Genomic DNA, 15666 nt, shown 5'->3' with positions numbered 1-15666 from the left:
CCTGCTGATGATTCTTGCCTGCTTTTACTCAAGAGTTTATATTCTTACTACTTTTCTCTTTCTTCCCCCCCCAGCTGTTTCCTCTCTCTGCTCCTCGTGGCTGCCGTTGTCTGGAAAATTAAGCAGAGCTGTTGGGCTTCAAGAAGAAGAGAGGTACGGTCCAAGTGCTTATTCCTAATATTCATGCATTTTTTAGTATGAAGGCTGCCATGTGGTTCTGGGAGTTGTAGTTCAGCTACATCTGTAGGCCTGCATGTTGCTCACCTTTGCTCTGCCTAACCCCTCATTTGAAGGGGATCTTGGTTAGTCCCTGCCCAGCCATTGCACTTCAACTCCCACAATGCCCAGTGAGACAGCGAGAGCTTCATTTGAATTTTGCCGGGTGTTTTGCCAAAGGAGTCGGAGCTTATTCAGTTTTGCTTTTATACCAAACAAGTAGAAGGTTCTAAATGACCATTAAAAGGGTTGTTCACTTTTAAATTAACTTTTAGTATCATGTAGAGTGCAGCTTGCAATTGGTCTTCATTTTTTATTACGGGCATTTTTTTTTTAATTAGCTTTTTCAGCAGCTCTCCAGGATGGAATTTCAGCAGCTAGGTGGTTGCTAGGGTCCCAATTAATCTAGTAACCAGGCAGTGGCTTGTAAAAGGAACAGGGATATGAATAGAGAAGGGCCTACATAATAAGATAAGTAATGAAAAGTTCAACCTCCCCTTTTTAGCTTTCTGGGGTCCCTCACGTCAGAGTTCACTTTCATATTGCATTTTGGAGATACAAGTGAATAACGCTGCCAGGTAAGTTCAGTATATAAAGTATGGCATTTTTAGCCATATTCATTTTTAGGGTTTAGTTCTCCTTTAATGGCAGCTCAGAAACTTTAGTCCCACTTTAATTGCATTTGTGATCCATTGTGATTGTCCCACGAGAAGGCAGCTTAGCCTTGCCCCTAGATGTTGCTACCCGACACCCTGCCGGAAACCCTGACCATTGATATTATTATAATACAACGGAGGAACTTCTTTCTCCCCGGGCAGCAAATACGGCTATAATCTGTAGAATTAATGCGCGGTCAGGCCGTGACCATGTGACGGCAAGGGAATGGGTAGATGTGATTTCTGTAGAGTCTCGGCCTCCCTCCCCCGGGAAGGTCAGGCTCACAGCTTCACTTGGAATATTCTAGAGGAAGATCCATTCTAGATAACCGATTGTGTCACAGGCTCTGTCCTATGGCATTGGATCAGCGCTCCCGCCCGTGGTGCCGGCCATTTCCTTTCCTTGTCAGCACTTATTGTCTTATTATTTTCTGAGAACCTTAGGCTTTATGGAACCCACATCTACTCAAGCTCCCATTCTGTACGGCACCGTGCCATCCATATTACTGAGCAGCCAGGCACATCTTCCCAACGGCACACAGTATCTATATATCTATCTTGTCTTGTCCGTTTCAGCGTTTCAGCTGGGGGGCTTGGGGGGCTGTAGTATGCTAGTTATGGGAAGGTTAAGGGAGAGTGCCTGTTTGCTCTTGGGCTTGGGGGTCAGTTAGGGTGAGAACTTTCCTGAATGAAATACACCCCAATACTTTCCTACAGCTGTCATTTAGTTAAATGGGTGGTTCTAGAATGGCCAGTTCAAATCAGCTTTTCAGTTGGTCTTCATTATTTATTTATTTATTTTTTTGAAATATTTGCCTTCTTTTTCATTGCTGCTTTCAAATGGGGGTCACTGACCCCGGCATCCGAAAAACTATTGCTCTGTGAGGCTCCAGTTTTATTGTTATTGTTACTTTTTATTTTTTCTATTCAGGGCCTCCCCTATTAATATACCAGTCTCTCATTCAAACCACTCCCTGGCTGCTAAGGTAACGTGGACCCTAGCAACCAGATAGCTGCTGAAACTATAAACTTGGAGAGCTGCACAGCAAAAATGCCCGGTCTTGGATGGTCTCATGCTTTTTGGGTAAGGCTTAGGGAAGATGGTTCCAAGACCTTTTTTGAATACAAATTGTTGATAAAGACTAGCCAAGCCCAGCCTATAGGGATGTGCAGGCCTCACTTGCCTTTACTAGTGCTGAGTGGATCTGCTGGTCACTATGGAGCGTTAGGCGGTTTGGGCCAAAGACACCTGGTTGATGGGCAGAAGATCTAGAACATTTTTCCATAGACATAAAATGCAATTTTACAATAAAAGAAGAAGCAGTGATCAGACATGGAGGTGATATGGGCATGGTCATCCCTGGCTGGATCTGGACCTGCATGACTGGCTCTCTTTGGTGGAAGCCTCAGCCCTGTATCAGAAGGTTCTTTGCCAATCCCTGGCACAGCTGGACCGCAACACCATATACAATAAACCGGTTCTTGGGTTTTATTCTCATTTTTGCGGTGCTGTTTGGATATATAGGGGGGGCCCTTTTCTCCTGGACCTGGGCCTTAGTAAAGTGGTCGTTAATGCTGGGAAATTGGGCACCTCCATAAGCACCGCGGGGACCACGCTCTCCAAACACTCTGCAAACTCACCGTGTAACGGCAGAAAATAAAGTTAGCGTGTAACGGGGAGCGTAGGAGAGCAGAGATTACAGGAGTTGATGGCACAACCGAAGGCGAATGTTCCCCCAGCTCCAAGATTAACGATATTAGGGCATTTTTCTATTATTTCCTGCTAATTAATAAGCCCCAGTACCCTCCCTCCCTGTATGGCGTTTGCATTAATATCCACATTGTTACATTTACCCTTTTTTTTTCCCCTTGACTCATACAGCGCTTAATTGCAGCACTTACTGACTTGGAGGCATTACGCCAAATTAACGCTTAATAAATAATTCATAGTGCTTTATGTAAATGGCTCTTTGCGGGCTCTCGGCTGGACCGGTATTGGCCACAAATGGAGGGAATTATATATTGATTAAGAGAGAGGAGATACGGTGGCCCTGCGGCATTGAAGCCGGGGATGCTCGAGGCTCAGCCACGCTCCAGGCCAAGGTCGCTGTACCCGATGCCCTTGGGCAAATCACTAACCCGCCACTGCCCAAAAATGACGTCCAACCCATATGACGCACGCAGCCCGGGGAAGGTTCCATCTCCCAGATCCCTTTGTCTCTAATCATTATTCCCACACTCTGCTCCCGGGAGATTCAGCACAAGTGACATTTTACTCTCCGAGTCGCTAAATATCCTGACTCGGCTCTGGGCACCAAATGCCCTTTGTGAGCCCCACAAGGGAGTGCAACTTCCATTCGCTGTTTGCTTCCATCTAACTGCAGTTATGTGGCAACGGGAGCCCGAACTACAACTCCCAGCAGCTGGAAAGAACTATCCAGCCCAAACAGTGCCAGCCTTTATATGACATTGGCTTGTATGGGAGTTGCTATACAGTCTCAGCTATAGAATAGATTAATAGGGACACTAATACACAGGCCTAATAATGAATCTGTCCCACAGCCCTGCTGTGTATGCACTGGGGCAAGCAATGCTATAATGGACATTAGCCTGTAGGTGGCGCTGTTCCTCCGTCACTGGCTGTATTTAAGGCTGACTTGCTCTATCTGCGCACTTCTCTGGCTATTTACATGATTGCTTTGCAGAAGGTCAGGCCGGCCAGTGTGTGCAAATGCAAAGTGCGCTCTGTATAGCTGCATTCTGGCTAAACATGGCCGCCACGCAATTGGCCAAATGATACAAGGGCTAACGAATGTGGGGGCTGCTTTGGGCATGTGTAACCCCCTTCATAGTAATAAAGTGTAATACAAACCATGACCCAATGGGTGTGCGTTAGACCCCCCCCGGCTCATAAACTGGTTTCTGCTGTTGGGAGACGGCCAGCAGATGGCGCTGTACTTCTGTGTCTGTATCGGGATATATGGCCTCATTAACTAAATGCCAGTATTTTTTTAATCTAATTTCAGAGATGCTCATGTCTCTTTTTTCTCCCCCCCTTCCTTTTAACCACATCTTTTTCCCCCTTGGGCACCCCCTGGTGGCAGTTTGCTGGGAACTGCAGGGAGAATTCCTTGGCCGACAGCCTTTCCCCGTCACTGTTCCTGCCTCTTCATCCTGGCATTTTGTCCTTTGGGTTTCATACATGTAGGGCTGCTACTTTCTAAATTGTGTCACCTCTGTGGGTGAGGGGGGGATATCACTCCAACTTGCAGCGCAGCAGTAAAGTGTGCCTGAGTCTGAGCTTTCAGCCAGCGCTACACATTAGAACTGCTTTCAGCTAACCTATTGTTTCTCCTACTCCCATGTAACTGGAGGAGTCCCAAGCCGGACTTGGATTTCTTACTATTGAGTGCTATTCTGATACCTACTGGGAGCTGCTATCTTGCTCCCTTCCCATTGTTCTGCTGATTGGCTGCTGGGGGGGTGAGGGGGGGGGATATCACTCCAACTAACCTTTTTCCACGTTAGCCAGTGACAGACTCATCAGGTGGCTTTACTTTGCCTTTACTTCACGTCCACATCAAGTAACCTTGTATTTCTATTGTCTGTTTTATTTATTAGCAACTCATCCGGGAGATGCAGCAGATGGCCAGCCGACCTTTTGCTTCCGTCAACGTTGCCTTGGAAACAGACGAGGAGCCCCCAGATCTGATTGGGGGGAGTATAAAGGTGAGAGATGCTCCTGCAGTCAGAGTGAGAGGCTCCTGGGCCTCTATGTACAGCTTGTATCCAATAGCACTGGGGCTTGCTGCTCATTCCTTTATTATTAACCCCTACGTGACTATGGTCCTAACAGCTCTATCACTATTTTATTTTTATATTTACTGTGGCCCATCTGATTGGTTTATTGTGTAGCCCACGCCCACCCTGGGGATTTAGGGCATTTCCGAGCTGCGCATCTGTATCCCTTATAGGAGTGGCTAATGCCACGCCGCCTCCGGAACATTCTGCAGCGTTTTCCCTCCGACTCTTATACTGCTTTTATACCGTTGTCTTCTCTCCATGTCCTTTTTATTTCTCTCTGCTTTTTTTCCATCCACGTTTTATTTTCACTTCATTTACAGATATAGCCGTGTAGCCCTCCTTACTGACCCCCCCCCCCCCCCCATTGTAAGCAGCAGTCCTGCCCTGCTTTATGGCTGAGATTCTAGCTATCTGTATAACAGAGCATTCTGTCACAGTGGCACAGATCCTATCTGATCCCCCCCATTGTAAGCAGCAGTCCTGCCCTGCTTTATGGCTGAGATTCTAGCTATCTGTAATAACAGAGCATTCTGTCACAGTGGCACAGATCCTATCTGATCCCCCCATTGTAAGCAGCAATCCTGCCCTGCTTTATGGCTGAGATTCTAGCTATCTGTATAACAGAGCATTCTGTCACAGTGGCACAGATCCTATCTGATCCCCCCATTGTAAGCAGCAGTCCTGCCCTGCTTTATGGCTGAGATTCTAGCTATCTGTATAACAGAGCATTCCTGTCACAGTGGCACAGATCCTATCTGATCCCCCCATTGTAAGCAGCATCCTGCCCTGCTTTATGGCTGAGATTCTAGCTATCTGTATAACAGAGCATTCTGTCACAGTGGGCACAGATCCTATCTGATCCCCCATTGTAAGCAGCAGTCCTGCCCTGCTTTATGGCTGAGATTCTAGCTATCTGTATAACAGAGCATTCTGTCACAGTGGCACAGATCCTATCTGATCCCCCCCATTGTAAGCAGCAGTCCTGCCCTGCTTTATGGCTGAGATTCTAGCTATCTGTATAACAGCATTCTGTCACAGTGGCACAGATCCTATCTGATCCCCCCCATTGTAAGCAGCAGTCCTGCCCTGCTTTATGGCTGAGATTCTGGCTACTTTTATTTGTTTATTTCTTGCCACAAAGAAGCATTCTGGTTGGCTGTGTGTAAGTTAAACTGCAGACAGCCAGGTTTTGTTTTAGCTTCAGGGCATTTTATCTCGGGGCCCCACAGGATAGGGCCCCTGGGAGAAAGGCATATAAAATAACAAACAAGACAAGAGCCCATATAAAGGCAGATAAAGGGAGCAGGCAGCCTCACATTACTCTGTTTAGACATTGATTTCTGTTTTCTAATTAAAGGAATTAGTTTGGGATGCAGATAGGCAATCTGTTCCAATCATCTCCTGCGGGTTCAACCCCGGCACGGAAGGTTATCAGCCCGGCATTTGTTCTACAGGGCAAGTGGCAAAGTCATTCCAGCTCGTCAGCCGTCCAATCATGTGCAGCGGCTGCACCCCCAGCAATGGCCTCCGACGTGGCAAATATGCCCCTAAAGGCAGCTGATTGGTGCCAGTTTCACCCCCTAAAGGCAGCTGATTGGTGCCAGTTTCACCCCCTAAAGGCAGCTGATTGGTGCCAGTTGCACCCCCTAAAGGCAGCTGATTGGTGCCAGTTGCACCCCCTAAAGGCCGCTGATTGGTGCCAGTTGCACCCCCTAAAGGCAGCTGATTGGTGCCAATTGCACCCCCTAAAGGCAGCTGATTGGTGCCAATTGCACCCCCTAAAGGCAGCTGATTGGTGCCAATTGCACCCCCTAAAGGCAGCTGATTGGTGCCAATTGCACCCCCTAAAGGCAGCTGATTGGTGCCAATTGCACCCCCTAAAGGCAGCTGATTGGTGCCGATTGCACCCCCTAAAGGCAGCTAATTGGTGCCAATTGCACCCCCTAAAGGCAGCTGATTGGTGCCAATTGCACCCCCTAAAGGCAGCTGATTAGTGCCTATTGCACCCCCTAAAGGCAGCTGATTGCAGCCAATTGCACCCCCTAAAGGCAGCTGATTAGTGCCAATTGCACCCCCTAAAGGCTGGTCTGTTTTAGTGATTGGTGCCAATTGCACCCCCTAAAGGCAGGTCTGTTTTAGTGATTGGTGCCAATTGCACCCCCTAAAGGCAGGTCTGTTTTAGTGATTGGTGCCAATTGCACCCCCTAAAGGCAGATCTGTTTGTGATTGGTGCCAATTGCACCCCCTAAAGGCAGGTCTGTTTTAGTGATTGGTGCCAATTGCACCCCCTAAAGGCAGGTCTGTTTGTGATTCTTGCCAATTGCACCCCCGACTTGCATGTCATACCGGAGGCAGCAGGAGAGGGTGGGCCTGGGCAATAAAGTAACAATGGGTGCAGGTTGTGTGTGGGTGGCAGTCGGACGGGTGCTATTCTGTGCTCCTTAGCACCCCAGCTGCTACTTTAACCTTTTCTTTTCTTTTTGTCCTGTTTCATATAATGGCAAATACTTGCCCATCTGCGCCTGAATTGTGCAGAACCCTTCAGCGCTTGTAAATCTATACGATGGGGAAATTATTGAGCCAATAAAAGGCTGCGGATGCGGCGCCAAAGCAGTCGGCTTATCCCTCTGAATATTGGGCGGTTATTAAGAATAAGATGCAGAGCAGCCCGCGCCCGCTTTATGTTTTCCCTGCCATAAAAGCCTCATTTGCATGGCGCTGAATGTTAATTCATTAATGGGATTATGTTGTTCTAATAGAAGCCATAAACCGTTATGCGCTTGATTTATCTCCCCGACATTTGCTTTTCCATTAAGCCTTTAAATAGTTGAATGGCGCTATTGGTTCCAGCCCACACGCGGCAGCGCCGGCGTTTATTCTCTATTAATTGCAGCAACGAGGGGAATATCTTCCCCGAGATATTAGTAATAAGCAGCACCTACAAGCGCACTGACGGGCCCTACTGTGTCATATTCCTCTCATTGTATTCCCAGGGATAATGTACCCCCTACTGTAAATGATAAGGATATTCGCAGTCACTGAGGGGTTCTGTGCCCATATAAAGGCACAAGGCTGCAGGCTGAGTTATACAGGGAACTCTGAGTATCACTCATGTATTATAAGGGATAATGTACCCCCTACTGTAAATGATAAGGATATTAGCAGTCACTGAGGGGTTCTGTGCCCCCATATAAAGGCACAAGGCTGCAGGCTGAGTTATACAGGGAACTCTGAGTATCACTCATGTATTATAAGGGATAATGTACCCCCTACTGTAAATGATAAGGATATTAGCAGTCACTGAGGGTTCTGTGCCCATATAAAGGCACAAGGCTGCAGGCTGAGTTATACAGGGAACTCTGAGTATCACTCATGTATTATAAGGGATAATGTACCCCCTACTGTAAATGATAAGGATATTAGCAGTCACTGAGGGTTCTGTGCCCATATAAAGGCACAAGGCTGCAGGCTGAGTTATACAGGAACTCTGAGTATCACTCATGTATTATAAGGGATAATGTACCCCCTACTGTAAATGATAAGGATATTAGCAGTCACTGAGGGGTTCTGTGCCCATATAAAGGCACAAGGCTGCAGGCTGAGTTATACAGGGAACTCTGAGTATCACTTATGTATTATAAGGGATAATGTACCCCCCTACTGTAAATGATAAGGATATTAGCAGTCACTGAGGGGTTCTGTGCCCATATAAAGGCACAAGGCTGCAGGCTGAGTTATACAGGGAACTCTGAGTATCACTCATGTATTATAAGGGATAATGTACCCCCTACTGTAAATGATAAGGATATTAGCAGTCACTGAGGGGTTCTGTGCCCCCCATATAAAGGCACAAGGCTGCAGGCTGAGTTATACAGGGAACTCTGAGTATCACTCATGTATTATAAGGGATAATGTACCCCCTACTGTAAATGATAAGGATATTAGCAGTCACTGAGGGGTTCTGTGCCCATATAAAGGCACAAGGCTGCAGGCTGAGTTATACAGGGAACTCTGAGTATCACTCATGTATTATAAGGGATAATGTACCCCCTACTGTAAATGATAAGGATATTAGCAGTCACTGAGGGGTTCTGTGCCCATATAAAGGCACAAGGCTGCAGGCTGAGTTATACAGGGAACTCTGAGTATCACTCATGTATTATAAGGGATAATGTACCCCCTACTGTAAATGATAAGGATATTAGCAGTCACTGAGGGGTTCTGTGCCCATATAAAGGCACAAGGCTGCAGGCTGAGTTATACAGGGAACTCTGAGTATCACTCATGTATTATAAGGGATAATGTACCCCCTACTGTAAATGATAAGGATATTAGCAGTCACTGAGGGGTTCTGTGCCCATATAAAGGCACAAGGCTGCAGGCTGAGTTATACAGGGAACTCTGAGTATCACTCATGTATTATAAGGGATAATGTACCCCCTACTGTAAATGATAAGGATATTAGAAGTCACTGGGTGTTATACAGGGAGTATCGCTCAAGTATTATAAGGGATCAATTATAACACCATATAAATATATAAGCTCTTATTTTTACCAGGGGTTTTTCCCTCCTTCTGACCAGTATATGTTTTTCCTTTCTTTAGACCGTTCCCAAACCTATAGCCCTGGAACCCTGTTGCGGTAACAAAGCAGCCGTTCTGTCAATATTTGTACGGCTTCCTCGTGGCTTAGGGGGTATCCCACCTCCGGGTCAGTCTGGTAAGTTCAAATATACCAATGTAGGGTATGATCCATATTCTCTGTATATAATATACAAGTGGAAGGCAGGTACCCCTTAAAGGGGATATAAACCCTGCCGCACAGCACTACTCAACCAAACGTTACTCAGTTGTTGCTGGACTACAAATCCCAGAACAATGTAACATATAATGAAGGGTGAGGCATGCTGGGAGCTGTAGTCCAGCAACATCTGGGTTGTATTCTTAAAGCAATATTGCACAATATACTTTTCCTAAACTTTCCCCAAATCTCAAGGGCCAGTGGGAATCAGCAATCCCATTGGTCAGTTCTCTTGCATCTTTAATTAAGTCAGTAGAATTCTCATTGGTGAATTAGTTTCCATGTGTAATTACGTTTTTCATCATCTTCTATAGAGAATTAAGGGGGCGCAGTGGGACAGTGTTACAGTATAGTGTCCCCATAATTATCTCTATCTGACACAGTGCTGGGAATCTTATTGCTTAATTATTTTGCATTAACAATGACGTTTTTGATCAGTAGAATTCTCATTGGTGAATTTTCTTGCATCTATAATTAGTTTTTTTTTTGGCCACTTCTATAGGAAAACTAGGGGGCGCAGTGGGACAGGGTTATGATTGGGTTTACATCCCCTTTATTCTCATAGCAAGCAACAGTTACAATTGCAACGTGAGGCATTAGTTCCCCTTTAATGTTAATCGTTGGTAAAGGCACCCAATGCCAGGCCTCTGCTCACGTGTATTCTCCCCGTTCCCTTTCAGGTCTGGCCGTGGCCAGCGCCCTGGTAGACATCTCCCAACAGATGCCTTTAGCCTACAAAGAGAAATCCGGAGCAGCGCGAAACCGGAAGCACCAGCCGCCCGCACAGCCCGGAACCTGCATTTGACATTGGGGCGACGAACTCCTCTAGGGATTTAACTATTAACGCGTCGGAGCGACCGGAGCGTTTTATTGCGACGGAAAGACGCTGGCACCGGCAAGCCCCTCCCCCCCAGACGTGCATGGTTCCCGTCACATTACGCCAGAATCCCTTTTACGGACACGTTTTTTGTTTATTTTTTCCTTCCGTTGAGTCATTTTTTTTTTCGTTGTTGTTTGAGTTTCACGTACTATTTCCCTAGGAACAAAAGAAATCTTAACTTATTCTCCCCGGAAGTAAAACTGTACATGCCCATAGTGTGGTGCTCAGGTTATTTACGGTTGGATCATTTCTTCAGCTGCTTGCGGTTTTTTTGTATCGACGCAAAACGAGGGCGCCCCAGAGAGACGTCCCCTTTCCGGATTTGTTTCGAACCCTTACTGTGGACTTTTGTACCGGAACTCGAGAAAGTTCAACGCGGACTCTTTGTATTTATGAACTGTGAAGCTTATACCCGCGGGGTTACCTCCCGGCGCTTACGGACTGGACGCCTGTTTCTCCGCCCCCGCCGGGCACCAATCAGCAAGGAGTTCTGTTCTTGGCAGTCGAGCTGACTTAGTCGGTAAATAGGTTGATTAAAGTGTCCAATATGGAAGTGAGAAGAGGAATTGCGAGCTGGGGAATAGGACGCACGGCCTTGCTGTGCCCGGGGGGCTCATTGTACAAGTATTGCTATGGTACTGAAAGTGCATCAAACTCTGACTATGCTTTCTTACCATCAAGAGCACATTGCTAATTGCAGTAAATAAATGTAAATTATTTTATGTCCTTTTATTTACATAGAAAATTGCTAAAAAAAATAAAAAATATATATTATATATTTAATATATATATATATATTTAATATATATATATATATATATATATATAATATATATATATTTAATATAAAGAAAATCCTTCACGCGCTTTGGCTTCCGGCTGGGGGCACGTTCATTTGCGTTCTGTCCTTGGCTCCGGAGGGACGCGCTGAAGGCTGCCGCTGGTTATGTAGCAAAGAGTTTTTGTGTTTGAACTGCCGGGGCAACTTCGGTCAGTCAGGAGGGGGTGGGAGTTGTAGTTGAACATTTCTCTCTCTCAGTCAGGGAGGGGGTGGGAGTTGTAGTTGAACATTTCTCTCTCTCAGTCAGGGAGGGGGTGGGAGTTGTAGTTGAACATTTCTCTCTCTCAGTCAGGGAGGGGGTGGGAGTTGTAGTTGAACATTTCTCTCTCTCAGTCAGGGAGGGGTGGAGAGTTGTAGTTGAACATTCTCTCTCTCAGTCAGGGAGGGGGTGGGAGTTGTAGTTGAACATTTCTCTCTCTCAGTCAGGGAGGGGTGGGAGTTGTAGTTGAACATTTCTCTCTCTCAGTCAGGGGAGGGGGTGGGAGTTGTAGTTGAACATTTCTCTCTCTCAGTCAGGGAGGGGGTGGGAGTTGTAGTTGAACATTTCTCTCTCTCGGTCAGGGAGGGGGTGGGAGTTGTAGTTGAACATTTCTCTCTCTCGGTCAGGGAGGGGGTGGGAGTTGTAGTTGAACATCTCTAGAGGGTCAGACATTTCTCTCTGTGCTGGGATTGTGTTATTATAATGATGTATTGAATATTAACGACAATGTACAAACGGGGAATCTGTTCTTTTATCAGATGTGTATGATTTGGCTTATTAGCATTTTTCCTAATTGGCTAATGATGTTCCGGCGGATTAGCCAATGAACAAGCCCAACGTTCAGGGACACTAAAGAGTCCACATGCCGTTGCCCTGGCTGACATTTTCCTGCTCACTCATTAGCAGTAACTGACCTGTCCCTTTGTTAGAGCCACAGCCCCTCCCCCAAACAATCTTCAGAGGGGCCCAGCACCACCCTTAAAGGAACAGTAACACCAAATAATAAAAATATATTGTACTGTTGCTCTGCGGTGGTAAAAGTTGTGTGTTTGCCTCAGAAATACTGCTATAGTTTATATAAATACCCCGCTGTGTAGCCCCGGGGGCAGCCGTTCCTGCACTGGTACAGCTGGGGTGTTTGCTACAGAAACCCTACTATAGTTTATATAAATACCCCGCTGTGTAGCCCCGGGGGCAGCCGTTCCTGCACTGGTACAGCTGGGGTATTTGCTACAGAAACCCTACTATAGTTTATATAAATACCCCGCTGTGTAGCCCCGGGGGCAGCCGTTCCCTGCCACTGGTACCGCTGGGGTGTTTGCTACAGAAACCGCTACTATAGTTTATATAAATACCCTGCTGTGTAGCCCCGGGGGCAGCCGTTCCTGCATCTGGACAGCTTGGGGTGTTTGCTACAGAAACCCTATATAGTTGTAATATAAATACCCCGGCTGTGTAGCCCCGGGGCAAAGCCACCTGCACTGGTACAGCTGGGGTTTGCTACAGAAACCCTACTATAGTATTATATAAATACCCCACTGTGTAGGCCCCGGTGGCCAGCCGTTCCTGCACTGGTTACAGCTGGCGTGTTTGCTACAGAAACCCTACTATAGTTTATATAAATAACCCCGCTGTGTAGCCCCGGGGGCAGCCATTCCTGCACTGGCTACAGCTGGGGTGTTTGTACAGAAAACCCTACTATAGTTTATATAAATACCCCGCTGTGTAGCCCCGGGGGCAGCCATTCGCTGCCACTGGTACATGCTGGGGTGTTTGCACAGCAAACCTACTATAGTTTTATATAATACCCCGCTGTGTAGCCCCGGGGGCCAGCCATTCCTGCACTGGTACATGCCTGGGGTGTTTGCTTAGCAGAAACCCTACTATAGTATATAAATACCCCGCTGTGTAGCCCCGGGGGCAGCCATTCCTGCACCGGTACAGCTGGGGTGGTTTGCTACAGAAACCCTAACTATAGTTTATATAAATACCCCGCTGTGTAGCCCCGGGGGCAGCCATTCCTGCACCGGTACAGCTGGGGTGTTTGCTACAGAAACCCTACTATAGTTTATATAAATACCCCGCTGTGTAGGCCCCGGGGGCAGCCAGTAGAGTTTCTGTAGCAAACACCCCAGCTGTACCAGTGCAGGAATGGCTGCCCCCGGGGCTACACAGCGGGGTATTTATATAAACTATAGTAGGGTTTCTGTAGCAAACATCCCAGCTGTACCAGTGCAGGAATGGCTGCCCCCGGGGCTACACAGCGGGGTATTTATATAAACTATAGTAGGGTTTCTGTAGCAAACATCCCAGCTGTACCAGTGCAGGAATGGCTGCCCCCGGGGCTACACAGCGGGGTATTTATATAAACTTATATAAATTAGTTACTTTGATACACTGTAATTTTTAGGCGTTACTGTTCCTTTAAATTTGGCAGTCCCCAATATAATAATTACAGTTACAGTATAGTGCACATTATTGCTGATACCCCGTTTGCCCTGCAGACATTCTCCCTGTCTGTCTGACTTGCCGCCTATGTTTCTGCTTGTAAATCTCAGTCTGTTTGTTTGTGGCTGTGTTGCCGCCATTTCTGGGGTCTGGTGCTGAGCATCATGGGAGCTGTAGTTGTTTTAGGGCCTAGGGCAAGTGGCACATTATTTATTCCCTATTGATGTAGGAAATTGAGTGGTTTGGCTAATGGCGCCGTAGGCAGCTTTTATAGGAAATAATTGTACCCGTTTGTGCCGCTGAACCCCCATTGCCATCATGGTAAATAATCTTGCCCAGCTTTTATCTACAAAAACAAGGTGGGTTTTATTTCCTACAGCCAATAGGGCTTGAGGGGGGTGGAAGAGAATGAGCTGATTGGCAGATACTCCTCATTGCTTTTATACACAGTATTAATTTACAAAGTGCCAAACTCTCCTGTTTGTGACTGTTACCCCCTTACAGAATGTTATACATGACGGGCGGATACTGGACATTGGCTGGCAGCACTGCTGCCCGGTAACTCATACTGTGCCGCTGTGTTGGCCGCTACGTTGGGCACTGGAAGCTCATTGGTTATTTAGCGGCCTGAGCCCGTGGTACCAAAGAGCATGTGTTGCTGGGGAAGCTTCCCTATTGGTGCTCGTCACATAGCGAATGGCTGTGCCATGTTTTCTGGGTGCTACAAAAAATTCATCATTGAAGCACGTGCAGTAGGTCAGTGCCCCCCAAACACCGAGGCTGTCTCTCCCCCAGAGCTTGCACTTCATGTTACTAACACTTCCCATTACATGTGCTTTGGCAGTGTAGTGTTGCAGGGAAATACTCCCTCTCCTATCAAGTCCCTCCCACTGCTTGTGTCACAGACTTCCTGCCCCTCCCCCTGTAAACAGCCATCAGATTTAGTCCCTCCCACTGCTTGTGTCACAGACTTCCTGCCCCTCCCCCTGTAAACAGCCATCAGATTTAGTCCCTCCCACTGCTTGTGTCACAGACTTCCTGCCTTTCCCCCCTGTAAACAGCCATATCAGATTTAGTCCCTCCCACTGCTTGTGTCACAGACTTCCTGCCTTTCCCCCCTGTAAACAGCCATATCAGATTTAGTCCCTCCCACTGCTTGTGTCACAGACTTCCTGCCTTTCCCCCCTGTAAACAGCCATATCAGATTTAGTCCAGCCCACTGCTTGAGTCACAAACGCGTTGCTCTTACCCTTGTTAGCTTCCATCAGAGTATTTTAGTCCCACCCACTGCTTTAATAACAGACTTCTTGCACCTCTCATTGAAAGGTTCCATCCTAGTGTTCTAGTCCCTCCCACTTCTTGAGGAACATACTTCTTACTCCTCCCCTTGTAAACTTCCATCATAGTGTTCTAGTCCCTCCCACTTCTTGAGGAACATACTTCTTACTCCTCCCCTTGTAAACTTCCATCATAGTGTTCTAGTCCCTCCCACTGCTTGAGTAACAGACTTCTTACTCCTCCCCTTGTAAACTTCCATCATAGTGTTCTAGTCCCTCCCACTGCTTGAGTAACAGACTTCTTACTCCTCCCCTTGTAAACTTCCATCAGAGTTTTCTAGTCCCTCCCACTGCTTGAGTAACAGACATCTTACTCCTCCCCTTGTAAACTTCCATCAGAGTTTTCTAGTCCCTCCCACTGCTTGAGTAACAGACATCTTACTCCTCCCCTTGTAAACTTCCATCAGAGTTTTCTAGTCCCTCCCACTGCTTGAGTAACAGACTTGTTATTCCACCCATTCCCCTGTATGTGCACTGTAATACAGAGTTACTATCAGTTCCATCAGGGGGACCGTCATGGCGGCCGATGATCCCTGTTCAGGTTAAACCTCGCCCCTTTATCCCCTCCCACAAAGACAGGAATCCCGGCCCGTTCCTTTGGGTTCCGCCTTTCTGCTCTCTCCAACCTGCAGCTGCTCTCTGGTTGTCGGGGTCACCGACCCTGGCAACCAAAAAATATTCCGCTTTCTCATTATTTGGCTCCC

At 47.0% G+C, this 15666-nt stretch overlaps 1 protein-coding gene across 1 annotated transcript in view; it reads left to right on the top strand.

The window, feature by feature from the left end:
* atrn (attractin) overlaps window positions 1-11078 on the top strand; it is an 85276-nt gene extending 74198 nt beyond the window's left edge. Inside the window, exons 26-29 of the mRNA XM_002936366.5 lie at window positions 75-153; window positions 4494-4601; window positions 9281-9395; window positions 10157-11078. Coding sequence (XP_002936412.3) covers window positions 75-153; window positions 4494-4601; window positions 9281-9395; window positions 10157-10281 — 427 coding nt within the window. The 3' untranslated portion in view covers window positions 10282-11078. The remainder of the gene's footprint in view (window positions 1-74; window positions 154-4493; window positions 4602-9280; window positions 9396-10156) is intronic.
* The last annotated feature ends 4588 nt before the right edge of the window (window positions 11079-15666 follow it).

The sequence above is a fragment of the Xenopus tropicalis genome, chromosome 1 (genome assembly GCF_000004195.4).
Source record: "Xenopus tropicalis strain Nigerian chromosome 1, UCB_Xtro_10.0, whole genome shotgun sequence".
NCBI classification, from domain to species: Eukaryota; Metazoa; Chordata; class Amphibia; order Anura; family Pipidae; genus Xenopus; species Xenopus tropicalis.
Note: the sequence above shows the minus strand (reverse complement) of the source record. Positions and strands in the feature narration are given on the sequence as shown.